Genomic DNA, 27,378 nt, shown 5'->3' with positions numbered 1-27,378 from the left:
GCCCGATAGCAATCTCCCAACTCATCTCTGGGGGTAACAGGTGGCTAGTGCGTTAGCCGCCCGCATCCTCCACCGGGGGCCGCACAGGACGCGATCGCGCGATCCTGCCTATGAGCGATCTCCCACATCATCTCTGTAGCATAATCGAAGGTATCACATGTGTGATAACATTTTGTCGGCACATTGTTTAATTTGATATTTGTATATCCAGGCTTTAACGGAGATGAGTGTTATTTTAAAAATGTACCAAAAACTACCGGGAAGGTATTGCCAAAGAAATTCATATTGAACTACAGAATAATTTCACATTATTCGGTTCATCATGAAGCTTATAAGAATTTGTAGTGACTAAATAACCAAGCTTTCACGCCTTGTACAATTATTTCGAGAGACGTACTTTGTATGAAAATTTATAACTAGATAACTTTGCTAACTTTTTATGCGGTAACCGAACCGTTACACTAAGAATATGAGTGGCATTTTCAGAACGTACCAAAGGCTTCTAACCAAATATCCACTAAGGATGCAAGCGGTACAAACAGGTACTTCGATGATCCGAAGCTCTATTAGAATTAAAATCCATAAAATATAGTTCCGGAATGCTTGCAGGTATTCTAATGGCTACGGGTGATCAGATCGCACAGGTCTTTGTCGAAAGAAGGGAATACAAGGACATCGATCTGGTGCGCACCGCACAATTTGGAGGACTCGGATTTTTCTTGATGGTACGACAAACTATCGAGCTACTTCCAGAAACTGGTAACGTAACATTGATTTTTTTTCATGCAGGGTCCTGCAATAAGAACATGGTATGGAATATTGGACAAGCGTATTGGATCCAAAGGAAAGACCGTGATCTTGAAAAAGGTAGTATGCGATCAACTGTTTTTTGCTCCGGCATTGATCGCGGTCCTGCTCAATAGCATTGGATTTTTGCGAGGAAACAATTTGGAGCAGAACAAAGAGAAACTACGTAACGAGTACAAAGACATATTAATTAATAATTATAAAGTGAGTACATTGCACAAAGAATTACGATAATGAAAAAGTCCTTAAGTAAAATAGAAGAAAATAATACTATGTTTTTTTTTTTCGATTGCCTGACATCGTAGCTATGGCCGATGGTACAAATTGTGAACTTCTCCCTCGTACCCCTGGAATATCAGGTTTTAGTCGTCCAAATTGTGGCTATATTCTGGAATACCTACGTTTCCTACAGAACCCACAGAGATTCTTAATAATATAGGTGCAATATAGAATTAGTTTGTACACAATTTTATACAAAGAACCTGCTGACGAGAGCGATGCCGATTAGTCAATTAATATAAGGAATGGATTAAAGAGAGGCAAAAGTCATGCTCGCACGATGCAACACCATGGCAAGCTTTTAGTTGTACCAACCAGTGACCGAATCCATAGATACTCGAATCATCTAAAACGATAAGTTATACCGAGTTGATATATTTACGTGTATAAAACCATGTCGACGGTTGTCCACAAACCAAGACTCACCTACGGATAAAAAAAAAAACGCCAGACAGTTCCTCACAGATGCTGTACAGTTTTAATAAAAGTGAAAATAACAAGTCACGCGTCGGCCGACGAGGGTTGATTATACATCTTGTTTTGTACGTGGTATAAACGAGCGAGCGAGCGAAGCCTATCGAGAAAACGAAGCACCAAAATGACGGCTAACGCGCCGCGAGAGCGTCGCGTCGGCCCTTACGCTAGCCTTTAAAAAAAATACAAAAGCTTGAAGAAACATAATACGTTATAAACTTCCCTAAGTCCCACGGCTCTGCGGCGGAAAACGTCGCAATTAGGAGAAATGCATCCGTTCTCGGTGGCACAGCCTCCTGGCTTACCAGATTGCCGTCAAAGGATATCCTCGGCAACGATTAGCATCGAAAGTACCACGAGACGCGTCCACGGTGATAGAGGAAAACTAGACCAAACCCTAGATTCGCAATTTCCGATCGTTTCCACGGTCCTTCGTGGCGATCGCGGTTCTTAGTCGCGCCCCATGATCCAGCCCTTGCCCTAAATCTTCCGCGATTTTTCCAATCAACGAATTACCCCGTATATAAGTATGCTCCGTGCACCGAGGCTCAGCCTCCCTACTCGGAGGGCAGCGTAGGTACAAGTACCGACAATCGCTTACGGGGAGACCAATTCGAATTACGTGGAAACGTAGCGCGCGTATGTACAAGAAAATCGTATCCTCCGGACACCGGCGCCTCTGGCGGGACCCAACACTTGCGGTAATACTTGAAAGAAAACGAATCCAGGAGAAAGTAAAAGGTGGAATGGCCGAGTCGCGCGCGATATCTCAGCAATCGGTCGGCGGGCATTTTTCCGCCTTCGCGACCGCCGCCGGGATCGTCTCGGTGGTCCTCGACGAGGTGCACAGCCCGAGTAGTTCCGGGCACAGGAGCTCGTTCGTCTGGATCCTACAGACGGTCTTCAACAAGTCATAGTTGATGCGCTCGGTTATAACCGCGTCTTTCCTGAGAACAACGCGAGATCGGGGTAAGCGAACGTCCACCGCGACCGAAGCCACGAGAAAGACCCGGGAGTATCGGGAACCTACTTGTAATCTGGATGCGTGGTGACCTCTTTCCTTAGCCACGCAGCGGTCGTCAAGAGTTCCCCAGAGGCCCGCCTCTGTATCAGCTTCATGTAACGCTGGACGGTGCAATGCGTGTCCGCGTCCACGTCCATGCCGGTCAGGTAGGAATTGATCAGCGGTATCAACCCCGGAAACAGGGAATCCTGCGAGCAAAACGGAAGGTCAAGTCCCATTCGGGTGGACGCGTTATATCAGCGACAAGCACCTTCCCGTTAATGATCTCGTCGATCGTGAACTCCGCGTACTCGGACTCGCCGTCCTCTTCTGGTTTTGCGGCAGAAGTTATGTCTCGCCGGAACCAGAATCTCTCGGCCTTGACCGCGTCCTTCTTTTGCGCCCTCGCCATGTTCTCGTCGACCTTGCTGATCGGTATCAGGAGATTCAACTTGTAGCTGAGGATGACTCTGGTCAGGAGGACGACGAAGCAAACGATCGCGGCGTTCTCGAAGTCCGTGATCTGTACCTCGCAGGGCCGGAACTCGACTCGCCAGCCGATCGCGGAATTCGGCGGTGGAGGCTTGAATCGCATCGTCTGCCAATTCGTCGACTGGATATTCTACGGATTGAATTCGAGGCCGAGGCTACAGCTAATGGTTTCCCTGGATTCGCGGCGATAGTCACCTCGAAGTGGTCGATGTCCTCCAGGTCGTTCTGGTTCACCTTCTCCAAAAAGAGAGACACCGTGTCCCTGATGAAGAGGTGCGCCACGTGCTGTGCCAGCAGCCTGTCGATACCGTTGTCCAACAGCTGTTTGTATATCTCTTCGTCGTAGGTCAACGGCACGTCGTTGTAACGTTCCCCCTGGGTGCTCAGGTAGGAGTCGATGGAGTCGTACCTGGACTTGCCGATGCGAAACTTGTTCTCGCGGAGGGGCTTCAAGCCCCGCTCTTCGGCGGTCCTGCAGTCGACGGAGCAGGAGATTACGTTCCACCGACAGTCGACGTCGGTCACGTAACCCCTATGGAAAGGACTGGCGGCTGTTAGGGCCAACTGGAGTAACGAACGATTAATAACGTATACGTACGAGGAAGATGATAAGAATTATCAACGAATTGCTACTAATAAACTTACCATTATCGGGCACATCGGTGTGAGCTGGTCGTACAGGGTCCGGGCTTCCTGAATGTTGCAGGCTTGGAACGTCAGTTGGAGGCAGCAACATCCCATCCCGAAACCCATGGCGTCCATGTAAACGTGATCTTCCTTTGCAGCCTTTTGACTGGAACCGTCGTCGCCCAGCTCGGCCAGACTCTCCCTGAAGGGTCGAGGAACGTTCAAGTCCTTGAAAACTGCAACGAGCGGTTTTAATCAACGATCGAACCAACGGAGTTAACGAAGCAGGCTCTGATTAAGTGAACTATAAAGGAGTATAGGATTCGTCGAGATCACACGATTCTCCAGCGTAAGGACTTCGGCAAGGATCGTACAGGTGTTTCACTTTCCTCCTTCGTACTTCACCCCTTCGCTCTCACTGCTCCCAAGGTTTGCAAGTACGAGGTAATGGTTGTTTCAAAACGCACTTGGAATGTTAATCGCCACCTTTTCCCCACGCCGCTGTCTGATGTTCCTTGTCAGGGTTTTGAACCGTGGATGGCCAGGATAAATGGCCTCGTCCGGGAAAAAGAGGCTCCTCGATGCACCAGAGTTCGGTGTAGGATTAGCTGCAGGATCGGTAAAATTGGACGATCCTAACCTAAAATTAACCGCAAATCAACCCGGAGACGTTGCGTGAAGCGTAGAGTAAGGCGGCGTATCCTCGGAGAGCGATCGCTTCGTTGAAATTTTGTTTAGATACCTCGGAAAGCTGGTCAACGACATAAGAACTTCGCCCGGAGGGAGTACCATCGATGCCTCTTGTCTCCTGTATCGCATATTCGCCTCTACCACGTTGAAATGCGCCAGGAGGCCGCCGTAAGGCTTTCCCGGAGTTCCCTCCAACATATAGGCGCCGTACTCGGGTCTCCATAATGACTTAACACTTCTGTAAAACAAAAAAAGTCGCACGGACTTTCATTTGAAAATGCGCTCATTAATCATGGCTGTATTACGGTAGTCTGCATACTCACAATGGGTCCCTGTGCTCCTTCTCGTTCAAGGTCGCTAATCTTTCCATGGCATGCAAACTAAGTTTTGCGGTTTTCGCTTCGTCATCAAATTTGACCAACATGTACTCCACCTGAAAGAGCAAAAGATAGAATATTATCAAAACCACCAATTTCAATAGAGTCAAAGGTTTAAAACATGAAAAACACTGTAAACATTTCTCAGCGAATAATAAACACAATTATCTGCGATTGCAAGTAACCTTCCGCTAAGAAATTCTGCTATCCTGGTCTTATCAGCCAGTTTTCTTCCTCGGTTTGAGAACCACTTAATGATATCACATGTCACAATTATGCAATTTATATGAGTACTCGAGATAAGACGAATGCAATGTAACGACTCGGAACAATATTGTGCTCCCTCGAGAGACAAAGGTGCAATCTTGACTTTTTCGTTAATTAGAACAGATTTTGAAGACATTTTATAATTACGTTATATCGTTAATCTGTAAAGTGTTTTCACTAGAATGTGCAAAGAATAGTACTAATTTTTAGAGATTCAAATTCTGTAAAGATGAAAAACTCTTCTAATAAAATTTTAGTCTCAATTCTCCTTAATTAATATGATTTACATAAATACATGCCAAGGCCTGGTTCTCGTTAAAATACAACAAATGTATACATCAACGTGCAAGCATTGTTCCGACTTGGAAGCACACTGTGTAATATGAGCGGTGTGTAATAACTGCATTCTCGTAAGGCAATGTTTAAGACTCAAAGCTTCATTACCGCTTCAATTACATGCTCAATGAAACAAACTCGAAGGCCAAAAGACAATAGCTCTTGACGGCTGTAACGTCGTTCCACTTCTTTCTTTTCCCACACCCATTAGATGAGTTAAGTGTTTAAGCCAATACATTGAAAATTGCCTCCACGAGTGCCGAAGCTAATGCTCTCTTACGCAAAGATACAGAAAAAGAACCAATTGAAAGAGTTTGCCACCGCAAAATCTCGCAAACGATGTAACACGAGATGTTTCCAAAAAATTCGTATGAACTCTCTATTCCAGCCAGTTCTCGTGGCAGCACCCAGCCGGATTATAAAATGGTTATCCGATTGATCGACATCTGAATCCTGTACCATATTACGAATCGAGGTTAGGTCGCTTCCTGCTTCTGAAAAATCCATAAAGCCGGCAGGACGCGAGCCGAGGGTGCATTTCTGAGGAGGCCTCGAGTCGAGTCGCGTTAACGCGATGAATGAGTAATAATCGCGGTCTCACCTCGTCTCCCCATTTGAGCACGTCGCCCTGTCTATCGCGTAGTCGCTTGTAGAGGTTAATAAATTGGATAACTCCATGGCGGCGGACGTGGTCGGTTAGGCGTTTCGTCTCTTCCCAGTCGAGAGGACTTCCCTCGGAAAGCAGGCCCATTCTTTCTCGAAAAAACTGTTCAAAATTTCGAACCGAATATACAGGACCACGCGGAAAACCGAGCCGACGGTCTACGTCGAACACCAATTGCTCACTCGGCACACCGCGCGCCACTGTGCGCCACTGTGCGCCACTGACCGTCTCCAACCGTCTCCTTGTGTCGCCACAGTCTATGGAACCATGGATTGCTTACGTCACGCAGCGCTCCGGCCCAACCTGCGAGAATGCAGCGTCACGATTGACGTCTGCCTTAACTGGTGAAGGATCTTACGGAAACGACCAATCGCATCGCAACACTTTCGTGGCTGCAATAACTAGCGAAATTATGCGCGAAATTCAAAACACATGTCAGGTTCTCGAATGCAAATATTAGTTTCTCCTAAATCTCGTCAGTCCTAGTGGACGCACCCATTACCTGCTTATTTAAATTTCTTGCAACTTGAATGTCGAGAATGAGGGTCTATAAGAATCGGTTATAACCTCCTCTGGAAAGTGGAAACAACCTGGAACTTTTGTCTCTAATAAATATAAACCTTTCCCTCCGTGTTTCTCATGATAAATTTATAGGGAATTCACTTCAATTGATCACCTTTACTTATGATAATCTAATCCAGAAGGTACTTTGAATTTTTAACGTAGTTTGTAAGTTTTATGAAAAACGCGGTAAAACTCGCATTCAACACCTCTTGACGTCCGACCGACCGACCTGCTACTGCACGAGGAATCGACCGTTCTTTCGTCAAAGAAAAGACCTTGACTATATCGAACGTTCACTCGTCGAACCGGCCGAGGATTATTCTGCTAGAAAAAACCCAATGGAACTAGGTACGTATGTGTACTCTTCTTTTACTTCCTCCAGTAGAGTTGGGAGATTACCGAGAAAAGTGAATGGGTACGATGAGTTGCTATTATACGTCCAGAGGATTTTCTGCGGTTTCTCCACTTTATGCTTCAAGAGAAACTATAATAAGATTTGATCGTTAAAGGCACGTCTTTCAAATAAGCGAAATCCTGCGCGTTTGACTTTATGTAGTATTTAAATTTCTCTCGTTCACGATTACTTTTTATCTAGGAGTACTAGAGAAACTAGGAGCCTCTGCTTAAGAAGGTCGTTTCAGATAACTGGTTTGAAGTTTTTAACTTATTAGATTGCATATCATTACGTTGAATCTCTTACACAGAGCAAAACATAACGAGGTAGTAGTATCGCAAGCCCTCAACTTTCATGCTCTGTGAAACAAGGTATGATTTCTTACTTTTGGACTTTATTCGGACGTCGGTACAAAACATCAATACTCAGGTCCACTCAGAGACGCAGGGTAGAGTACTCCATCACTTTTTTTTTTAATCAAAGAGTCCGAATCCCATGTCACCGTCATCGGAATCAGAGTCTTCTTTCTTTTCCTCTTTCTTTTCCTCGACCGGTGCTGCTGCTGCTGCAGCAGCAGGCGCAGCAGTAGTAACTGCAGCTGTAAATTTGCTGGGATCCTGCAACCAAAGATATTTTTAAATTGTTATTATCCGAAAGCAACGTTACAACAATTATTGTAATTGCTGTTCGTATCAGACTGCGTGTTCGACGCGATTTTTCAACCGACACTCTGCTATGACAGTGGGTTCAGCTATTTCTAGCTCTGTCGCAGTACTCAGAGATTCAGATGAACTGCTTTCATCATACTTATTACATCTGTTACCCTTTCATGACTGTATGTTAAACTTGATTCATAAAAGGTTAAAATATTTCCTAAAGATGAATAAATTTATGTAATCGAAAGCTTAAAAGCAAAATAAATTACTTTGATGAATTCCTTGATGGTTGTTGCTTCCTTGAATTCTATATCCGTAATGGCAGCAATGGCCAATAAGTTCTTGAGTCCATTGGCAATGCTATGAGGAGCACTAGCAATAGTGGGATAGCCGATGGCGAGGCACAAAGCAGCCAAATTAGCAACACCAGCTAGGAACTTCTCGTGAAGATCTTCTGGCTTGATATCCAGAATTTCTGGTGCAAAGATAGTACCAGAATCGTATACTTGCTCCACAAGTAATCCATACGAAAACGGAGAAATATTCAGCATGTTCAGGAGGGTCGCTTCAGAAGCTCCTACTTTGTCACCAGGTTTCAGAATATGGACGTCATTCTATAAAATGATTATTACCTTTCCCACATTTTCTTTATATTAAGTACATGGTACCGTTATTATTAGATTCTGAGACACTTACGATAATTTCAATAGTACCCTTGGAGATCTTGGTTGGAATACTAAGGGCTTGAAAGAACGAAGTTTTCTCAGGACCCAACCCCGTGTTCTGAGCAGGAATTACGACGCTCAAAGGAGCAATAGCACCTGCTCTGGCTGGAGCACGAACTTTATTCTCCAGTAGCTTGTCTCTGACCTCGACCAGGTCTCCTCGAGTGAAGACAAAGCCAACATTGCCGCGAATATGTGGTAAGAGCTTTTCCAAAGCTGCATTACGCTCTATATGGCCTCTGATTGCCTTCCGCATCATGGTGTTCTTTCCCATCAGCACAACCGCAGTGCCACGGAGTGACATACGAATTTGCTCGATTTGCTTTGAACCGACATTGTCCGCACCCACGATGAAACATTTTGGGTAGTCATCCAAAAGTTGCTGAAAAATTCAAAGTTTAAAATGACTAGAATCCTCGATACAAACATTTAAAGCATTCAGATACTTATACCTACAATTAGTTTTGTAAAGTAGTTGGCCTTCCATGTTGCCTTGTCCTCCCTACCCATCTTAAAGTGCGTGTAAGGATTCCTTACGGAGATTTAAGGACTGAAAAGACACAGGTAGTTATTCATAATAAATGTATGTAAAACTTGGACGTTATAGGGACATTTTTAGTATTTTATCAGATAGCATTTTCGTGCTACTCTTCAACAGTCGTTCCAACACACGGATGGGTTCAGCTATTTCTAGCTTCCGTGCTTCCTTGGCTCATTTAGACGTGTTAATGTTATCATCATTTAATATGATCGCAGAAAATTTTAATGACCAAAGCACTCCCATCAATTGCGAAATCAAAAGTTATTTAGCCGGAAACAACTCCTTGGTGCTAAATAATCCGTAAAGAACTAAAATCGCCAAATTCTTTTTCTATCGGCATTTTCTTAGATGCAACTGGTGAAAGTTTAATCTCTCGCCAAAAAAGATCAACTGTGTACCACATTGTCCAACGTGCCACGCCGCGTGGAACTATAACCTCACATCCAGATAGAAATTTATTTTCAGCCAAATAAACATCAATTATTACAACCTACACCCCTGAAACACACTGTGAATAATCGTTCATTTTTGGAAGATTCAGCGTCCGCAACTTATCTCAACTGGAGTTAATAAAACGTAATCTTAAAACGAAACAACGTACCTTGGCAAAGAAGGCGGTTATGTAGAAGAGTCACCGGAAGTCCATTACGGTTCTGCCAATGCAGCTCACTGTCCACGGCGCGGGGACACAAGGTTTGTTCGTTACAACATATAACTACTTTAAATCCGAGCGTGTCGCCATCTCACGAGATCCACCGGAAGCTCGCACACATTTCCACGCAACCAATTTAAAAACCTGGGACAATTGAATCGATAAAATTAGATAAAATGTCGAATCCTGTACTGCCAGTGAGATCTAACCAAAATTCTTACAAGTTGCAGGTAAATTAAACCTATAAAGATGAAAAAAAGCCTAACAAAGAGAGTCGGAGCAGGCCCTGACAGGGCAGATTTAAAAAAGCCCTTCGGATTTTGCTGCGACGAGAAATCCCAGGACCCCGAGACACGATACGGGGCGAAGGACTCGCCGTATAAATCCTCAATGGAAAACATATTTATGAACGGCGGTGGACCAGGTTTAAAGTTCCGAATCCAAGACATCGGCAGGTCACCGTACCCGATAAAATGGGGAGGAACTCACAGGATCAAAAGCGCAGCTTCTTTGGGCAGTTGTAAAAGATGTCGAGGACCTTTGCAGTGGTATCTCGAAGAGGAGGTTGCCTTCGCTCGAGACGGCCTAGCTCATAAAAGGCAGGAAAATTATACCAGCGAAATGGAGAAGAACGTGGAAATCGCCCGAGATAAAAGAGGTTTTCCGCCTCAACCCTTCCTTACAAGATAAAACATGCTCTACCCCCGATACACGGTTTACTTATAATCCACAGAAAAGAAACGCAGAGAGAGGTTGAAAAAGTTGAAGAAAGGTCAGAAGGGTGGAGACGAGAAGCCAGAGGTTGACGAAGACAGTGCCGAGGAAGATGAGTTAAAGGATAACGAGGAGAGCACGAAGGACACGAAGAGTGCGACTGCAAGTACGGAGCCATCTACTCCTTGAGAAATGCAATTAAAAAGAGTATTCAAGGTAAAACCAGACCCTTTCAGCGGAACGCCGAATTTTCCGAGTTATGAGATTTTTCGATATAATCTGTGATTTTATTTTAAAAAAATAAAAAAGAAATAAAACATCCGAGCGGAGAGCATTGGTCCTCGTTAATGCCGGAACAATGAACGTATCGAGATAATAGAGCTTTCAATTCCAAAGAACAATGTGACCTCCGTAATGGATGGTCTAGTACATCGCATGTAAAGACGGTCACTTGAGGTGCTTCAGAGGTTCAACTTAAAGTTATTACAAAGCGGTACGACTGACGAATCTACTCTACTCCCCACTAGGTGTCTACGAAACTAGCAAAGTCCGTTTATCGTTAGGTCGCAATAATCCTAATGACCACAAAACACTGCTCGACTTAGATCGCGTTCGCAGTAATTGACCGGTTATCGATAACCCGTGAACAATGCTCCCTATTATCTCTATTAACGAAATTAACGTATAAACCAATAATGACGATAGCTGGAACGCGTCCTCGAAGCGTTCTTAAAGTGTATATAATATATTTATGTAAATACTTCCATACACGCCGTATGGAAATCGCGTATACCCCTCGATACTATACATACAAAAATGTTTCTCGCTCTTTGCATTCTATGTACATGGGTTTTTGCTTCTGAGATTACAACTTTCATTTTCTGACAAATAACCGCGCTTAGAGAATATACGCTTTCACCTTGCGGAGACTCTCGAATGAGAAAAACAAAAAAAAAAGAATAGTTTCGCATTTTCAATGTGTGAACTTAAAAGACGGATCTGATTTTAGCATTATTTAACAGCGGAAATAAATGATACATTCGAGTCTTTGTTTACCACAGCAGTAAAGAACTACAGTGAACGAAGCGAACCACCTTCTTTAAACATTGTCCTTTTCCTTTTTAAATCATTTGTATATATCCAGTGAATGAATATCTCGCCTATCTGTATTTTTTCCATAGACAGAAAGTACATTCTTCCCATCGAAAGTCTCGGCGAGTAAAGCAACTGGAAGTCTTCTAGGAAAAGATCCGATATAAACCGATAGGATGCACGAGAAAACTGACATAGCACTCGTATTTTTTGGTACGATTAGGCACTTTCATTTTGTGTTCTCCCGATCCGAAAGAAAAAGAAACAATTGTCGAGCACCACTTTGCAATCTATTCCGGTAATCATCCACGATTTCCCAGTTCCCGTTCCCCGTCGTTTTCCGAGCATCAATTTCCAAAAAGGAACCATTTGGAAGAACAGAAAATGTGCATTTAGTATGCGAATGTCGCCGCTTTAAAGGAAACCAAGGCGAGCTCGAAGAAACACTTAAAAGCATACCGGATTTCGACATTAAAACCGTCACAATTGTATCGCGATGAAATAATTATTGACAATTGCTCTTCGATTTTAAGTCCTTCGGTTACACGACATCGAGTGGTCCGCTCGATTTCGTCGCACCCATCATTAATCTCCAACGAGCTCCGTAATCTTTGGCTAGTCACGCAGTAAGAAAGCTATGGATGGCTAGTTACCTGCGAGCGAATGCGCAATGCGAAAATGAGCGATAGAGAAAGTTAGAATGTAGGATATTATAGAAAATGACTTCTGCACGACGAACAGAAGGCCAGAGGCGACAGCGTAACGCGTTATCGAAGTATACCGCGACCGCTTCGTTCCCTTAGACTAAAGGGTTCCTTAAAGTTTGGCATCTTAATGGTAGTCTCACTTTGTCCAGCTGCAAAATTAGGCAATGTCCTCTCTTCCCTTTAAGATCCTAAAAACGATGAGCGCGTGCGACCCTTCCTGCGAGTTTCGTCGATTCTTTTAGACCCCTCTCTGTAGCCGATATTCCAAACAGGCGCAGACCGAAACAACGAAAGGATCGCAAGCGCCGTTCATGAGGCATCCTACTCGTGTCTCGACAAGTAATTATCTTAATTATCATCTACACTGTGCCACGAGCACTCTCCACCACCTCGATTGTCATGACCTCGTCGTCTTCGGGATCCTCGAGTACTCTAACGTCGCCCACGACACCGGCGACGAGCTTTTCGGAATACGGCGTTTTCGGGGTGCGCGGACACGAGACGTCCTCGCAAGGAGACACTCCCCTCGATACGCTCCCGGGAACGACCTTGTCCTGGTGGAGCAGAGGAACGAACCTAGGGGAACAAGCAGGAGCCTCGAAGGTATCCCTTTCGGCTACGGTCTCTTTCCCATCGGACTTTTCGGTCTCATCGACCGGCGCCGAAAGGTCTCCTCGGTTGATGCTCCCAGGAACGATTTTGTCTTCTGCCAGGACAGGGCTTCGCGGTTCCGGGAGGTCCAAGAAAGTTTCCTCCACGGAAACGCCACGAGAAATGCTGCCAGGCACGATTTTATTCGCTTTGGGCGTCTTCGCGGGAGTGCCGATTCGCTCTTCCGCGGGGCAGACGACCTCCGGCTCGAGATTCGATTCCTTCAAGGTTCCCTCGAGTTCGCTTCGCTCTGTGGTCGTTTCAATGGCCATGGTTTCGATTATGTCGTCGACAGTCAGCTCGATCGACTTGTCGGTCGTTTCTTCTACATTTTCGAGCTCATCGCCCAGCTCTGCTAGTCGAACCTGCTTGTCAGTAGTGAGAGATGTTGTCGCATGGATTTCGACGATTTTGCAGGAATTTCCCACATTCAACGAGTGTGCGATCGCTACGAATGAGAAAAATACGTGACATTAATTTCTATGCCTAAACGTGAGGTACGAGGGAAATCCTCTAGTTTACTATTCTGTCGGGGACTTACTTTCTTCCGTTCCTTCCATCAACGTCATTGTATTTAACAGGAAGTCCACTGATATCGAACGATCGTTTTTAGCCTGCTGTTCCTTAGGGTGTTCCTCCGGTTGATTCTCATCGTAGGAGACTTCTAAAATAATATTAATATTAATGTTCACAGTAAGAACTAAGGAAGAACTGCCGCATTAACACTATGTATGCCCTCGTACCTTGTTTCCTCAAAGTCTCACTCTCATCGTCAACGATTTTAACTTTCTCTGCGAGCTGATTTCCAAGCGAACTGCCTTCGCTGATGGTTTCTTCATATCCCATCCTGACCGTAGTGACTGATTCTTCACCATCGAGAATCAAAGGAACTGACTTTTCGATGGGCTCCGCACCATCTACAGGTGCAGTTGCTTCGATGGAGATTATGTCCTGCGTTGAGTCACATTCCGCAGACCTATCGGTAGCTTTGCACAGTGGTAATAATATGTCCACCACATCCTGTCCCTGCAATCGCAGAGAGACCCGCATCGGATCTTGCTCTTTGTCTACAACTTCCACCTGGAAGATTACATCGCCGTCAGATACAATATCGATGAATTTTTGACAGGCTTCTTCGGACCAGGCCTCGATGCTCTCTGGCATGCACATAGTGCAGTGTTTGGCAAGATCTGGGGTAGACATCAGGTCCTCTGGTAGACTCCTGAGTTCCGTGGATAAAGAACTATTCCCGTAATCGATGTACAGTACTTCTGTACCAGACTCACTATGTGACAGAATGCGTGCCCTGTACCAGTTGTCGTCTTCGGGAAACTTGGCAGCACAGATCGTGCCCTCTTCAAAGGTGGACAGTACAAGAAAGTGCTCTGCTTCAGCCAGACGTTCCGTAATGGCTTCTCGTTTCGCATTGTTATCGGTTGCCATGGTCCAGAATCCTGAGGGAGACTCCACGTAACTGACAGTGACATCGGGAGGGTTTTCCTCGCCTAAAGGTGGCAACCTCTCTACCAAAACGGGCACTCGAAATTCACAGAAAGCCGCCAAAATGTCAGCTATGCTCTCTCCATTCAATGTCAGCTTGACAAGCGACGTTCCGTTCTCCTTCTCCTCCAGGACATCCAGAAGGAATACCGTAGCACCATCGGCAGATATCTGTGCAAACTTCTCGCAGGCTTCCTGAGACCATTTATCCACTCCATCGGGTAGAGGGAGGCAACACTTTCGAGATAGAGGTGGAATCGCTGCCAGATCATCTGGAAGGATTCGCAGTTCAATGGACACTGCGGAGTTTCCATAGTCGATGTACAATACCTCGGTACCGGAGTCACTGCAGTGAGACACGACCTTTGCCCTGTACCACTGTTCATCCTCTGGGAATTTAGCCACACAGAGTATGCCTTCTTCTACTTTCTCCAGTTTAGGAAGCATCTCAGCCACTAGAAATCTGTCAGCCATAACCTCTAGGTCCGAAACGAATTTTTCCTCTTGGACCCAGAACTCGAGCGGAGACTCTATGTGACAAATAAACGCCGAGCGAGGATCCAGCACCACTTCAACGATCTCTTCGATCAGATCTTCCTCGCTGTGGGCAATGGCGGCGTGGCCTTCTTGCACTAGAGTATCGCCGATGGTCATTTCACCAGAGTATAGCGCGACACGTTTTGGATTGCCCTCGGCAATGGTCACAGCACGAACAACGTTTGTCTCACCAATAACTAGATTGTTGAACCTTTCACAGGCAGCCTCCGTCCAGTCTTCAGATCCTATTGGGATGATGTCGAGTCTGCACTTTGTACTGTAAGGTTTTATTGAGCTCCACTCTTCCGGTATCTGCTTGATATCCTCGGATTTGCTGTCAATGATGTCGGTATTCCCGTAGTCGATGAATCGTACCGTGGTTATGTCCTCATCGGCGTCGAGAACTATGGCTCGGTGCCACTGGCTAGTCACCGAGTACACTGCGAGGCACAAGGCATTCTCTTCGGGAACTCCTTCGATCTTTGAGTAAGTTGGAGCTATGATTTGTAGCTTACTTTGTAAATCTTCTAAAGTAGACTTTTCTTCTAACAACTGCATCCAAAACTGGGCCGGCGAGTCCGCGTGAGATACAACAACTTCGTAACTGTTTTCCACCACTGCTTCGCTGACTTTGTTTTTTTCTATGGTAGCTATCTCTGGAGTGTCTTCGCACACGTTCAGTATCTCACTGAGTTTCTTTCCATCTTGTTCCATATCAACGAACCATTTGCCATCGACTTTGGAAAACGTGGCCAGGAATTCATTATCAAGCATATGGTCCTCCAAGACGATCAACTGCTCTTCTTTGGTACCCCTCAGCTTCAGCTTTAAGGAGACTTTGACAGCCAATCGATGAGGTGAGTAGAACTGCGTCTCCAGACTCTTGAAACAGTCCTTCCCAAGATCTTCCTGGTTACCGTAGTCCAGGAAATGTACCTTCGCACCATTTTCTAACTTTTCAATAACCTCTGCTCGATACCAATTACCATCTCCACTCAGTGCAGCACACACTAAACCTTCCATTGGATTCACTAGCTCACCAGAATTTCCATAGTATTCGTTCAACACTTCTTGCAAGGCGTCACGTTTACCGAAGTCTAATACCTTCTGCAGCCACATTTCACTAGCATTATTTATAAATACCACATGAACTTTCAGGCATCGAAACAGGATGGGCATCGGGCATATGGGAGAGATCTTGCAACCAGCGAACTCATCGACGATCTTCACCTTCTCTCCCAAAACGTTATAAACTTCGACGATAAGTCTGCCACAATAAAATAAAAAATGATAAATTAAATAATTGTGTTACAATATTTATAAATGCTGGTGAAACCTGCTTATTTAATATAAAAGTTCCCATTACTTGTTGTTCTTAACTCCATTGACATGAACAATAACCTCCTTGCCCTCCACCAAAGTCTTGAACCTCTCATCGGTCTCTATGGAGGACTGGACATCCTTCAAGATACATGCGATAGCCTGATTCTGCACGGTCCATAGCTGCGGTGGTAGTGCGAACATCTGCAAAGGACAAATATAGTTAATCCATGCAATCACAGAGGCATTCGTTAATAGCAGCGATGTCATATTAATCGATGAAGGACAAATTACTGATTGAATTAATATTAACAATATTAACATGGTAGAAGTATATATACATGAAATGTCTTGCACTCTTCCCTGTTAAGAACATGATTCACAACAGTTATCGATGAAAGTTTAGATTCACTAAATTTGCATGCAGACATCTAACCCCAATTGTAGTCAACGTTTGGCTTCATTGTGATCACATTTCCTCCAAATTTAATGAAGAAAACGCGACTGGTGGGCTAGTGGCATGCGACAAAATAAGACAAGGTGAGGAACATGGCTCGTTGTTAACTCTCGTTATGGTGACAAAACCTATCGGTCCTCTCGACTGTACACTCGCGATGGCTTCATGAGATATTATCTTAAATTAGTGAGCGATGCGGCGGAGCATTAGATGTTCCCGCGCCAACAATAATTGACGCTTTTAGTCGGGTTGCAGCGGTCGAATTCCTCGTGGTAGGTCGCTGGAGGGTCGTGCAAAAGACTCACGCGTCGCAGCGACACCTCGCGGCGCGCTCCGGTATCGATGAGCCGCACTCCGAAACGCGAAGCCCGTGGCGAATACTCTACGACGACAGCTCGTCTCCACGAGCCGGCCGAGTTAACCAGACAGCCCGCGTCGAGGCACACCTCGCGCCGCGACAATCGTCGCATCACCTGGCATTGGGGCACACTCGTGCTTACTAAGGGGTCTGCCCAACTATCAACTTTTCATTCGATCTACTCTCTAGGAGCAGAGGGTGTTGCAACGCAAGACAATTATTTTTTCACTTCGACCATGTGGATAAAAAAGACATGGAGAAATTATACCAATCGAGGGGGGGGCTTACACCGAGTTAGTCCATCGGAGAATTTAGAACATACCTGCGGATCCTTGTTGGCCATATACTGGGCGACGCATTTCTCGTATTCCACGGCAGAGGGTAATTGAATGTGGAACTTGATAACGCTATCAACATTGGAGACATTCACGTGCAGAGTTTGGCCTTCCAGCAAGGTTATGTCCACTTTCTCTGCATCGTGACGTTCCATCACGTTCTCAACTGAAGCAGCAGGAGTTTCGGGGGCATGGTACGATGCGAGACCTTTGGTAACCAGACTTTCACCTACGTCGGCTCCGTTTCTGTTAAGGGAAACGACGTACTTGTCATCTTTCGTTTCGTGGAATGTACACGCGAACTGTTCTGCATCGAAGCACTTGTCTATCTCGCTTGCACTGATCTTGGACCAAGCCGAGCCTTCCGCTGGTTGAATGTCTTTCAGGCGACAGTGAATCCCTTGCTTCGGAAGGTGTATGAATTTCCTCTCAACGGGATACATTTTAGATTGCTGAACTATGGCGCAATTTCCGAAATCCACGTACTGGATTAAATGGCCTAATGGTTTATTCAGTTCCTTGATTTCTGAGCGATAAAGTGCACCGTCGTCCGCAAAAACTGCTATTACAGGCGTCCCGACCTGTAAGGGGTCAGAAATTGGTCGTCGTCCTGCATATTCCTGCTGGATTTCGTTCATCAGTGACCTGAACTTCGACTGCTCGTTAATCGATTGGCAGTAGAAATTTTCTGGATTGATAAACCAGGTTACGATGACATCTTGTTTGGAACCTAAAGCGATATCAGGTTCGGTCCATCTGGTGCCACTAGGAACATAGTTCGGTACAGCGGTCTGGGCGCTAACTCTCCCCGAACTTTTGTTTCTGGTATTCTCTTTGGCCAATGTAAGATCGGAGCCATCAGAGAAAGTATCATTTAAGTAACCTGCGCTGGGGATACCATCGATCACTTCACGCAACAACACATCATAGACTCCATTAGTTTCAGCCACAAATTCTGCTTCAATGACCTTCTCATCGGTCATCTCCGAGAAGTTTTTTATTTCATCGCCATCCCACTCCGACTTCTTAGCAGAGAAAAGTCTGCAGTGAATTGCTTGAACCGAAAGCTTCTTGAATTCAGGTTGTATTTCCTTCACCATGTCGTGAGGCACCACTTCGGTATTACCGTAATCCACAAATTGAACGAGCACGCCTGAGTCTTCTACAGTATTCACAACTGCGCGATACCACATCGAATCGGCAGAATACTGTGCAATGCAATTTACACCAACTTTGAGTTTAGAATCCTTCAACAGTTCACCACCCTGCTCATAGAATGCTGCTATGTCACTCATTAGTGGTTCAAGGTCCAAATTGTCAGGACACAGATGAACGTAAAAGTCCGTTGGACTGGTGGAAAAGACGACATCACAGGTCTTAATAGCACCAACGGTTATATTGGGTGGTGGAATACAATCAAGCCCATTAAGTGGTCCAGGGATCTCCGATGGCAAAGCATTTACATCATCTTCCCAGACTTCGGTGCTCTTAGTTGGCTATGTTACAGGAAAAGGTTACATTATCATATTTGCCTTATAATGTGTACTACATAAATTTGAATAATTTACATTGAACAATGTTCCGATATCTTAACTTACCTCATCATAACCTCTATTTTCATAGGGTTTCCTTTCCTTAAATCTGTGACCGTCGTTAGATTTGTAGTCACCTAAACATAAAAAAAATTAATTAGCACAGATAGTTGTAAGTTTTAGAGAAGATAAGTATACTCAAAGGAAAATAATATAATAAGTTAGTAAAGAAATGTTAGGTTACCGTTACAATTTGCTCTGCCTCCTTTGAAGTTACTTCGTTCATTATCGGAATTACTATTCCACTTATTTCCTTGATATCTTCCAGTATCTCGTTGATAATTGTCATTTCTTCCCATCCCTCCTTGATAGCTATCATTCCTTCCCGTTCCTCCCTGATAGCTGTCATTCCTTCCCATTCCTCCTTGATAGCTGTCATTCCTTCCTGTCCCTCCTTGATAGCTGTCTTTTCTTCTCTCTCGGTAGCCTCCTTTTCCGCTTCCACGTTTACCACCACTTCCTCTGGAGGATGTATCGGAATCTTTGTCACTCCACTGTGCTCCGTTGTCTCTATCTGCTTTGGCATTATATCTATTGGGAGGTCGACCAGTGTGATTTTCTCTGTTACTTCTGTTAAAAGTATTTCCGTCATTTCGAGAGTATCTATCATTCGTGTCATTTTTCCCAAACCGGTCACTTCTCGAATTGTCTTTGTTGAACCTATCATTTCTTCTGTCCAGTCGATTGGACCGATCAAACTGTCCAGTGCTTACAGATTGATCTCCGTTATCTTTTGGTGTACGATTGTTCTGTCTTTTCTGTTCATTTTCATCCTCTTTCCAGGATTTCGTTTTCTCTTTTTCAAAAGAAACATCACTATCGATGGTCTGACAGGAGGAATCTAATAGATTTCTTTTGTTCCACCCTTCGCTGCCATCCTGCCTGTGAATGAAAATCATAGTTTTCGTTTACTATTTACCTAGAATAAAAAAACCAATCATCTAGACAATATTTACAAATTTTACCTAATCTTCAAGTTTTGGGCAGGCCTCAAATTTGTAGAATCCTTAGAAAACGGTGACGGAGTACTTTCTGGCTTGTTAGCCGTTGGTACATTTAGATGAGATCGAATACTCTCCATTCTGGAGTTTTCTTGTTCAAAGAGATCCACCAGAATTGCATTAGACAATTCGTCAATGACAGACATTGCAAGTTTCTTTTCGAAGACCAATGATTCAAATTGACTGTCGACCTCTGCAGTGCTGGACTGCGATTGATATCCACTCAGTATGCACTTTATCGCTTGAGCTGATAATTTTGATACAAGATCTTCGTTGATTATTCGAAGAGCTGCTATCGTTACTATTTCCTCATTGCCATAATCAACATAGAGAACCTTGATTTGGTCTCCAGAAACGTCCAAGACTTGTGCACGATACCTTAAATGTTAATAATTGCATAATCTTACATATCGTTATTTTCCAAGACATAACTCATGAAGAAAATTGAAGTAAATTACAAAAATGCATTTTACCATTGTTCATCCGCTTCATAGAGTGCAGCACAAGGTAAGCCAACGTACAGCTGAGCTGGTTGTAACGGCGGTGCTGTTTTAGCATACTCATTTAAACGAGACATTAATGATTCCAGAGATTTAATGCCACTTTCTGCTTGAACGAAAAAGTTGCAGCAAGACTCAACAAATGAAGGTCGAACCATTTCAATGGTACCTCTGCGTGGTCGAACCGCGGTCTGATACTCCAGTGCTTTAGAGCCAAACATTTCCTTCAATTTGTCTTTTATGTTTATTCCGTTTTCATATAGGTCACCGTACTGCATGAGAGGTGGCCCTTCCGGTGGACGAACTTGCAGGACAAAACACTTTCCTTTGGCAATGGTTTTAAAATAATCTTTCACCTCTTGAGTAACATTTATGTCTTTCAGACCGCTTAAAGTAAACCTAATCGATAACACTTTGGGATTGATGAATTGTGGAGGTAGTTGAAAAATGTCCTTATAGGGTAAGACCTCCGTATGCCCAAAGTCCACATAGTATAGCTTGCATCTGTTCTCCATAACAGACATTACGACTGCACGGCAGAGGACCTGCTCATTGGTATAACGGCCAAGGCAAACGGATCCTGGCAGAGGAGGCTCCTGCAGAGGTTGTACGTTGAACGAGTTAATACTTTGCATAAGCATCTTCAATACCTTGCCATTGCTTCTCAACTGAACAGAGAACTTCAGAGGTCCTTCCTCCATATGCGATACATATACTTCATGCATAGATCCAATTTCTAAGACACGAGTTTTGAATACAAGAGCTTCTGGTTGCACCGGTGGTAACTGCCTCTGCGGTATAGCAACTTGTTGAGGTACACAAGTCTTCCAACTCTCTTGCAAAGGACGCAATGGACACTGGGCTTCGGTAAAGTAATTGCCATGGTGTAATGGCTGTTGTACAGGTTGGTGTATCGGTTGTTGTACCGGTTGTTGTACCGGCTGATGTATCGGTTGGTGTATCGATTGTTGCATCGGTTGTTGCATCGGTTGTTGCATCGATTGCTGTAGCTGTTGGCACATTGCAACGTTTGCTTCATCCATAACTGGCATCTCAGCCACAGGAACTGCTTGGTGTGCGTTTACCCGAATGTTCAAAGATTGTTGCAAGTACTTTGGCCTAGGTACATACAATAGATATTATGGAAAAGATGATTTATAACGATCACATTTCATCATTCATTCTACATAACAAAAAAAAATTTCACAATAAAGTATACAATCAATATTTCATACAATTTTACACAGTTTGACGTTTCATAACCTAATTCATTAATCTAGGTCATAATCTTAACATTTTACAGCAACCTCTTGCTTACAAATTACATTTCAAATCATTCTTTTTCCTAATTTGATATCCCAATGTAAATAAAAAAAAAAACCACTAAATATTCCCATTAACATATTAATACTTTTAACCTATTTTTCAGTACCACCACCATAAATAATCTCACCTACTAACTCGTAATGACTTAAGAGAGTAACCTCCATTGGAAGACCGAATGCCCTACTCCTAACTCACTTCCGGTACCATATTAGACTCTCAACACCGATAATCCCTCTCTAAATCCACAGTTTTACCAATGTAGCCTTAGAAACATAAAAAGCCTCCAATTGTTCTTCGAAACTTACCTGAACATATCTTGCAGTGTTGCCACAGTAGCCATTCCTTTGCTGACCAGTAATTCCCCAAAGTCTTGTCCCTCGAATATTAGCTTTAGCAAATAATGACTACCAACCGTAGAGTGTATTATGGCTTTCAGTTCTGTATACCTAATGGTCTGCATGATATACTTGATGGTTTCGCCATCCCATGCACGATTAATTGGCATAACATTTGCCAGAATAAATTCAATAGCCAGAGGATGAATCGATTGCAGGTTCTCCGATTCAGGGATGCCCTCGAGCAGCCTGATGTCATGTGGCGTCAGGACTTCGACGTTACCATAATCGATGAACTGTACTACGACGGAACCATCGGGCCTTATGCTACAGATCCTTGCCCGATAATAACCATCGTTCTGAAATCTGGCACAGCAGAGAATATCCGATGCCAATGGCCTAGTATGAGCCCCGGGCAAACCAAGTCCTTGACCGAAGCGCTCGATTAAGGCTAGGATCTTTCGTTCCACGCATGCCACTGTGTCCCGGTCGACCTGGCCCCAGATTTTCAGCGTAGCCCCGTCGCCGTCCACGTGGGTGACGAAGAGGCTGATCTCGTTAGTTTGCGGCGTGCCTGACATCTTCGGAGACTTTTACGGGTCTTCGAGGACGCCCGCGCGTCGAATTCGCACACCGGCCTCGCCCTTACTCTTTCGATTTTATGCTCGTACTTCGACACTGTCAACACAACTCTTACTGTCGCGCGTTTCTACTCGAACTGGAAATAGCGGCGAAGAAACTCAGGAAGCAACATGGCTGACGGCTTTTCTGGATTTTCCGGCCGTCCGTCGTCGTTCGTCGATCCCGACGCCTCTGGGCGCCTCGTGGTCTGGAGAATTGCGCCGCACTGGACCGGTACGCGGTTCCTTTGTTTCCTTTCGTCGAAATCGTGTCCACGGCCATTCGTTACGCGCGAAGCGTTTCACTCTGTTGCACTCACACTTACAGCCAACACCACACGTTCCGTCTCTTTTTTACCTTCGATATCGGCGTATTCTTTGTCTTCGTCTCCTGCAGGACTCACGCCTTCGTGAAACTCGACTGCGATGCGCGCGCCTTCAACGATCCGTTGCCACCTAGATATTTTCTAACCTCAACGCGTTTTGACGAGATGCTTGCAAAGGTTATCGATTCGTCTGAATTTACACGATGATGGAATGATTCTTGACATAAATGACGTAGTTTTTGGATTATGTGCAGCGAAAGAATGGTCTTTCAACACATACTGTTTATGGATAGTCTTTAATCACTCGTAACCGGCAACCTACCTATCGCGTTTCGGAGAACCCAACTGAACCCAACTACTGATCGCCAGATTACATCCTCTCACTTACCTAATGAGAGACCTTGTCGTCTTTTTTGTTTTATACGAAACAATTAATTGAACAAGGGTAATAAATATAAGGTCTCTCAGTCGATTCCCTCCATTCCCGTGCAATTAATCACATTGCTCTCATTAATACATGTAATGATGGGAATTTGAATTTATCCTGAAAATAACGCATCAGGATTCACATTGTAGGATTCGTATAAAAGATGCAGTGGTTCCTTATCAGCATCTGTTTATTGTAGAGTGATTGTCCTCAGTTTCTCTTTAAAGAATTAAAAAGATACAGTAATGCAGAAATTCAACCACTAAAAAATAAAAATCTTGAATACGATCAATGGAGATGTAATATTTTAGTAAATACCTCTGAGATTTATGACATTATATGATAATGATCTTTATTGATTATACAATTCGTGTGCAATGTATAAAGATGGCAACTTGAAGTATAATATGTATTTTATAAACAATTTCCATGTAACGACATGGCATCTCAAATTAATTTTCGTTTCTTGCAACATGGAATAAATTTTTCTTATATACATACATATTTTTTTTATACATAATTGCAATACAAAATAGATTGTTTTCTTATGAAAACAATTATAGTTTGATCAAAACCAAGTTGTGATATCGTTACTCGAAGAGGCCGATTAAGAACTGCAGTAATGTAAAGAGATTAGAAATAGTATCATTCGTGTCATCTTCAAGTTTGCAGTTAAGATCTTCTTTAATGAATCTTTGTAACTGACTGTTTAAAAAGTATCACATATTATTATTTACTTTAAAACATTTCAGATAGAAAAACAAGAGTCAAGATTTATATGGCAAGAAAAACGTTAAAACTTCTATAACAGGACTGTACATACAACCCCATTGGAAGGAAATTTGTTGAGGAATAAAGCGTTCACAAATATTGAACAAGAGTCTGTCTGATACGTGCCAAAGCTGATATGAAAAGGATAAAAATCAACCCACGAGCTTTACGATTAGGCTGAAGCACAATGGATTATCTCAAACTATGTCAAAGATATCAAGACTATGTTAATGGACGGAAAGTTGTACTTCCGACGCCCCAATCGATTAGATTGAATGTTCAATGCTACACTCAAATACAATGTTCAATGTAAATAATCTAAATCCTTATAAAGATAATCTAACTTATCCGTGATATTAATTTGTGCGAATATGACTTTATATCAGACCTAATTGTAGTACATGTGTCTGCGGAATGTCAATGTGTCAGTGTAAAATGTCATTGTTACGTTGACTGGAACTATTTAGATCATTACTCTTTATTATTATTACAATAAAAGTAATTTTAAGCATAAAAGCATTAATGATTTCTACGACCCATTGTGTTGAAATAAAAAAGATATCCCAACATGATAATGACTCAATTCGTTCGTATTTGATACTAATGTAAGTACTTGTGTGCTTTCCTTTTGTAAATGGATTCTAGTTTCACTAAATCTTCTTCAAGATGTTAGAGAACCTTTGAAAATGAGTGTTCGAACCGAGATGTACATACCAATATAAGTGCAACTGTAATCTCCTTTGTCCTTCTTGCTTTCACTGTATGATTTTTTATTTAAACATTTTGAGTCAGTATTTAGCTCTGTAGATTCATAAGAATTGTAAGCATAAAATGCGATCAGAAGAACTGAAAGCGAGTATATTAACTCTGAAGATCAGGTGGGACAGTCGTGGGTGACTGCAACTGTAAATGCATGAGTCGCCTAATAGGACCACCTAAAATGTTTCCAGTGGGACCCGAACCACCTGCTTCATTATCGATACTTTCCCTCAAGCTTGTTTCTACAGATTCTTCAGACCTACACTCTACGCGATCATTGCCTTTTAGCATTTCTACTTCGAGCTGCGAGTCCAATAATTTCATATATTTATCTAACTCATTTTCGTTTCCTTCGTTACTGCCTCCTAAAGAACCTTCCGAACTGCCTTCGAATTCGTCATCCCCACCTGGAACTACGAGGTCCAGGATGTCACGCAGAGTAGTATCAAATACATCGGCATCGAACTCCATTCGAGTACTCTCATCTGGTTCTACTTTTGTGTCGTCGGTCATTCCTTCTCTGTAATGTAATCATAGTGAATAGTAAAATTACTATAATATGAGTTTTTACATTATATATAACGCAAGTGTACCCTGGAAATTGTACTCCATCTATGCCACTGGATTGGTTGAGGAAAGCTTGCACCTTTTCTCGCAGAGACAAAACTTCTCGTTCGGGCTTTTTTTCAGAGGGACCCCAATGTTGATTCAGCATCGCCTCTAACTGCGCTGGTGTGACATTCAACCAACTGTCACTGTCTGCAGGACTTAAAGAGCCTTCATCTTGCACTGTAATTTCAAGAACTTGTTTATTTTTTTCTTAGCTGTTAATAAATAGTGGTGCTCTTAACACAGAAGAACATTTTCTGGAATTACTTGCCATCACAAGATTGTGCATTCTGCCATGCTGTCAATAGTCTGCCTGCCTCACTGTCGCCAGAATAAGACTCGGTCAATGCAGGTTGGCAACAATTTGAATTATCTAGAAAATATTCTCGAGCCACACGATAGAGTTCCTTACGTTCTTGACTACCCTCTAAGAGACCTTTGAAATATCCATTAGATTCAAGGCGAGACAAGTAAATCTCCCAAGCTTTCTCTCTTGACTTTAATTCACTGTCATTATTCTCAGTTAATTTCTGTTTACTCTTCCATCTGCGTGCATCGTCATTGGCTCGAGCTATCAGTAACTCCATACCGCATGCTATTTTAACCCCTAACACATAAGCATTGTACTTTGAATTTGTTGCCGGAGGTAAACTCCATCCTGTTCTTGGGTCCCCGTTGTACCGACAATGGGTAGCCATTGCATATAAACATTTTGTTACTTTTACATTGACCATAATACGCTGCTCTGGTGGAAAGTACTTCATTGCTCGACAAACCTATGAGAATTAATTATACCTTTTATTTATAGAGAGATACAAGTAATTTAAATCTGTAATATTATTTTTACCTTTCTTTCAAGAGGGTCTGAATGACAAATTGACCTAACTGCTGCAGCGATTAAACCTGGTTCTTGATTCAGTATAGCAGCAGCCTTTTCAGGTAAAAATGCTCTTGCCTTATGTTTCCGCCTCTGAATTTCCTCAGGATAAATGCTTAATTTCTTCCATATCGTCGTCTGCACGCTGTCAGGCATTCGATACAATTCTGGCCACTTACTAATTGCTTCCAGACGTTCCAGAAATGTCTTCTGAATATTTTGGACAATATAAACCGCTCCTTCGCGTATAAAGGTTCGATCTTGACACGTATCAGCATTAGCCCAAACAGGGAGATGATCGGCAGCTTCTATCAAGAGAAACTCCCCATCTCCATCTATAACTCTTGCTATCAAGCCATCAAACACTTTCGTCAAGTGATATATTAAAAATACCGTAAACCACTCGTCGCCAATATCTTCATCAAAGCGTAACCTCACATATATATGTGGCAATAGCTGACATTCTGTACATGACATACAAAATAACCATATTAACTTTTTAGATTCATCTGGTCTTTAATTCTCAAAATGTGCTAAATCAAGTTTAATAATTACCTTCGGTAACCGAAGATCCAGAGAGTACTTTGTCAAGTAACAACATTTGCCTTGTTTTCGGCCGAAATATTAATGAATCCCTCTGCCAAATGTATCCTTCTGTAAATTGGTTGATCTCTTGATTAAGCTTACTAATTTCTTGCAGCAGTTCCCCTTCCGAGACATTTTCTGGATTGGACGTGTAACAAACTCTTGGAAAGAAAAAACATTCGAGGACGTCGTCCTCTCGCGGTCTACGTACGCCCCCGATATTTGCCATTGTTAATCACCGACGCGTAGCTCTGATTAACTCCTAATTTCATCCGTGTTGGCTTTATCAAGTTTTTTTTTTTTTTATAAACATAACCTCATTTCGGCTACTCCAATTTGCTTAAACTTGACATCCACTGATACCCGCCGCGACAATTGGGGACAATGCAGACGGGTTTTCATGGATCTTCCCGGGGAAAGGGAATCTTCAA

The 27,378-nt window shown here is 43.3% G+C and overlaps 6 protein-coding genes across 9 annotated transcripts; 2 read left to right on the top strand and 4 right to left on the bottom strand.

Annotated features, from left to right (window-relative positions):
• The first annotated feature begins 149 nt into the window (after positions 1–149).
• Positions 150–1,590, top strand: LOC105698675 (protein Mpv17). 3 transcript variants are annotated; one of them, XM_012423135.2, is made up of 5 exons: positions 150–264; positions 487–542; positions 610–725; positions 790–1,011; positions 1,113–1,590. In XM_012423135.2, the coding sequence occupies exons 1-5, from the start codon at positions 224–226 to the stop codon at positions 1,236–1,238; spliced, it is 561 nt and encodes a 186-aa protein (XP_012278558.1). In that variant the 5' UTR covers positions 150–223; the 3' UTR covers positions 1,239–1,590. The 3 variants fall into 3 exon arrangements, with proteins under 3 accessions (XP_012278558.1, XP_012278560.1, XP_012278559.1); XM_012423137.2 differs by having other exon boundaries at positions 150–400; XM_012423136.2 differs by having other exon boundaries at positions 150–542.
• On the bottom strand, positions 1,542–6,239 carry LOC105698674 (glutamate--cysteine ligase catalytic subunit). The gene is made up of 9 exons (XM_012423134.2): positions 5,954–6,239; positions 4,696–4,805; positions 4,425–4,610; positions 4,150–4,322; positions 3,701–3,918; positions 3,251–3,619; positions 2,835–3,185; positions 2,591–2,772; positions 1,542–2,507 (listed from the first exon to the last, which is right to left on the bottom strand). The coding sequence occupies exons 1-9, from the start codon at positions 6,101–6,103 to the stop codon at positions 2,330–2,332; spliced, it is 1,917 nt and encodes a 638-aa protein (XP_012278557.1). The 5' UTR covers positions 6,104–6,239; the 3' UTR covers positions 1,542–2,329.
• Positions 6,240–7,348: 1,109 nt separating this feature from the next.
• On the bottom strand, positions 7,349–9,596 carry LOC105698639 (60S acidic ribosomal protein P0). Its single transcript, XM_012423050.1, has 5 exons — positions 9,498–9,596; positions 8,812–8,905; positions 8,327–8,737; positions 7,900–8,244; positions 7,349–7,591 (listed from the first exon to the last, which is right to left on the bottom strand). Exons 2-5 carry the CDS (start codon positions 8,863–8,865, stop codon positions 7,448–7,450), a joined length of 954 nt encoding a protein of 317 aa, XP_012278473.1. The 5' UTR covers positions 8,866–8,905; positions 9,498–9,596; the 3' UTR covers positions 7,349–7,447.
• Positions 9,597–9,797: 201 nt separating this feature from the next.
• LOC105698640 lies at positions 9,798–10,545 on the top strand. The gene is made up of 2 exons (XM_012423051.2): positions 9,798–10,206; positions 10,282–10,545. Exons 1-2 carry the CDS (start codon positions 9,798–9,800, stop codon positions 10,449–10,451), a joined length of 579 nt encoding a protein of 192 aa, XP_012278474.2. The 3' UTR covers positions 10,452–10,545.
• Positions 10,546–10,629: 84 nt separating this feature from the next.
• LOC105698637 (maternal protein tudor) lies at positions 10,630–22,580 on the bottom strand. 2 transcript variants are annotated; one of them, XM_012423047.1, is made up of 11 exons: positions 21,944–22,580; positions 20,286–21,431; positions 19,777–20,190; positions 18,996–19,693; positions 18,818–18,888; positions 17,207–18,715; positions 16,832–16,999; positions 16,116–16,273; positions 13,456–16,016; positions 13,254–13,376; positions 10,630–13,160 (listed from the first exon to the last, which is right to left on the bottom strand). In XM_012423047.1, the coding sequence occupies exons 1-11, from the start codon at positions 22,552–22,554 to the stop codon at positions 12,421–12,423; spliced, it is 8,199 nt and encodes a 2,732-aa protein (XP_012278470.1). In that variant the 5' UTR covers positions 22,555–22,580; the 3' UTR covers positions 10,630–12,420. The 2 variants fall into 2 exon arrangements, with proteins under 2 accessions (XP_012278470.1, XP_012278471.1); XM_012423048.1 differs by lacking the exon at positions 16,832–16,999.
• Positions 22,581–23,528: 948 nt separating this feature from the next.
• On the bottom strand, positions 23,529–27,308 carry LOC105698638 (protein ecdysoneless). The gene is made up of 5 exons (XM_012423049.2): positions 26,918–27,308; positions 26,333–26,826; positions 25,757–26,261; positions 25,470–25,665; positions 23,529–25,396 (listed from the first exon to the last, which is right to left on the bottom strand). Exons 1-5 carry the CDS (start codon positions 27,174–27,176, stop codon positions 24,979–24,981), a joined length of 1,872 nt encoding a protein of 623 aa, XP_012278472.1. The 5' UTR covers positions 27,177–27,308; the 3' UTR covers positions 23,529–24,978.
• Positions 27,309–27,378: the final 70 nt, after the last annotated feature.

Source organism: Orussus abietinus, unplaced genomic scaffold (genome assembly GCF_000612105.2).
Source record: "Orussus abietinus isolate OABI.00-Male unplaced genomic scaffold, Oabi_2.0 scaffold31, whole genome shotgun sequence".
In the NCBI taxonomy this organism is placed as follows: Eukaryota; Metazoa; Arthropoda; class Insecta; order Hymenoptera; family Orussidae; genus Orussus; species Orussus abietinus.
This window is presented reverse-complemented; position numbering and strand designations above follow the sequence as displayed.

Bases quoted from the DNA above. Each gene is read 5' to 3' on its own strand.
- LOC105698675 (XM_012423135.2), top strand. From the start codon at position 224: ATGAGTGTTATTTTAAAAATGTACCAAAAACTACCGGGAAG. The intron at 265-486 runs GTATTGCCAAAG...TGGCATTTTCAG, and splicing joins TACCAAAAACTACCGGGAAG to AACGTACCAAAGGCTTCTAA. The intron at 1,012-1,112 runs GTGAGTACATTG...CTGACATCGTAG, and splicing joins TATTAATTAATAATTATAAA to CTATGGCCGATGGTACAAAT.
- LOC105698674 (XM_012423134.2), bottom strand. From the start codon at position 6,103: ATGGGCCTGCTTTCCGAGGGAAGTCCTCTCGACTGGGAAGAGACGAAA. The intron at 4,323-4,424 runs GTATCTAAACAA...GGTTAATTTTAG, and splicing joins TCGTTGACCAGCTTTCCGAG to GTTAGGATCGTCCAATTTTA. The intron at 3,186-3,250 runs GTGACTATCGCC...TTCAATCCGTAG, and splicing joins AGGACATCGACCACTTCGAG to AATATCCAGTCGACGAATTG.
- LOC105698639 (XM_012423050.1), bottom strand. From the start codon at position 8,865: ATGGGTAGGGAGGACAAGGCAACATGGAAGGCCAACTACTTTACAAAA. The intron at 8,738-8,811 runs GTAGGTATAAGT...TGAATTTTTCAG, and splicing joins ACTACTTTACAAAACTAATT to CAACTTTTGGATGACTACCC. The intron at 7,592-7,899 runs GTAATTTATTTT...CTTTGGTTGCAG, and splicing joins CCATCAAGGAATTCATCAAA to GATCCCAGCAAATTTACAGC.
- LOC105698640 (XM_012423051.2), top strand. From the start codon at position 9,798: ATGAAAAAAAGCCTAACAAAGAGAGTCGGAGCAGGCCCTGACAGGGCA. The intron at 10,207-10,281 runs GTTTTCCGCCTC...TATAATCCACAG, and splicing joins AATCGCCCGAGATAAAAGAG to AAAAGAAACGCAGAGAGAGG.
- LOC105698637 (XM_012423047.1), bottom strand. From the start codon at position 22,554: ATGTCAGGCACGCCGCAAACTAACGAGATCAGCCTCTTCGTCACCCAC. The intron at 20,191-20,285 runs GTAAAATGCATT...TTAACATTTAAG, and splicing joins TATGAAGCGGATGAACAATG to GTATCGTGCACAAGTCTTGG. The intron at 16,017-16,115 runs GTAATGGGAACT...TTATTGTGGCAG, and splicing joins AATGGAGTTAAGAACAACAA to ACTTATCGTCGAAGTTTATA.
- LOC105698638 (XM_012423049.2), bottom strand. From the start codon at position 27,176: ATGGCAAATATCGGGGGCGTACGTAGACCGCGAGAGGACGACGTCCTC. The intron at 25,666-25,756 runs GCAAGTAATTCC...TTGAAATTACAG, and splicing joins GAATGCACAATCTTGTGATG to TGCAAGATGAAGGCTCTTTA. The intron at 25,397-25,469 runs GTACACTTGCGT...ATTACATTACAG, and splicing joins GATGGAGTACAATTTCCAGG to AGAAGGAATGACCGACGACA.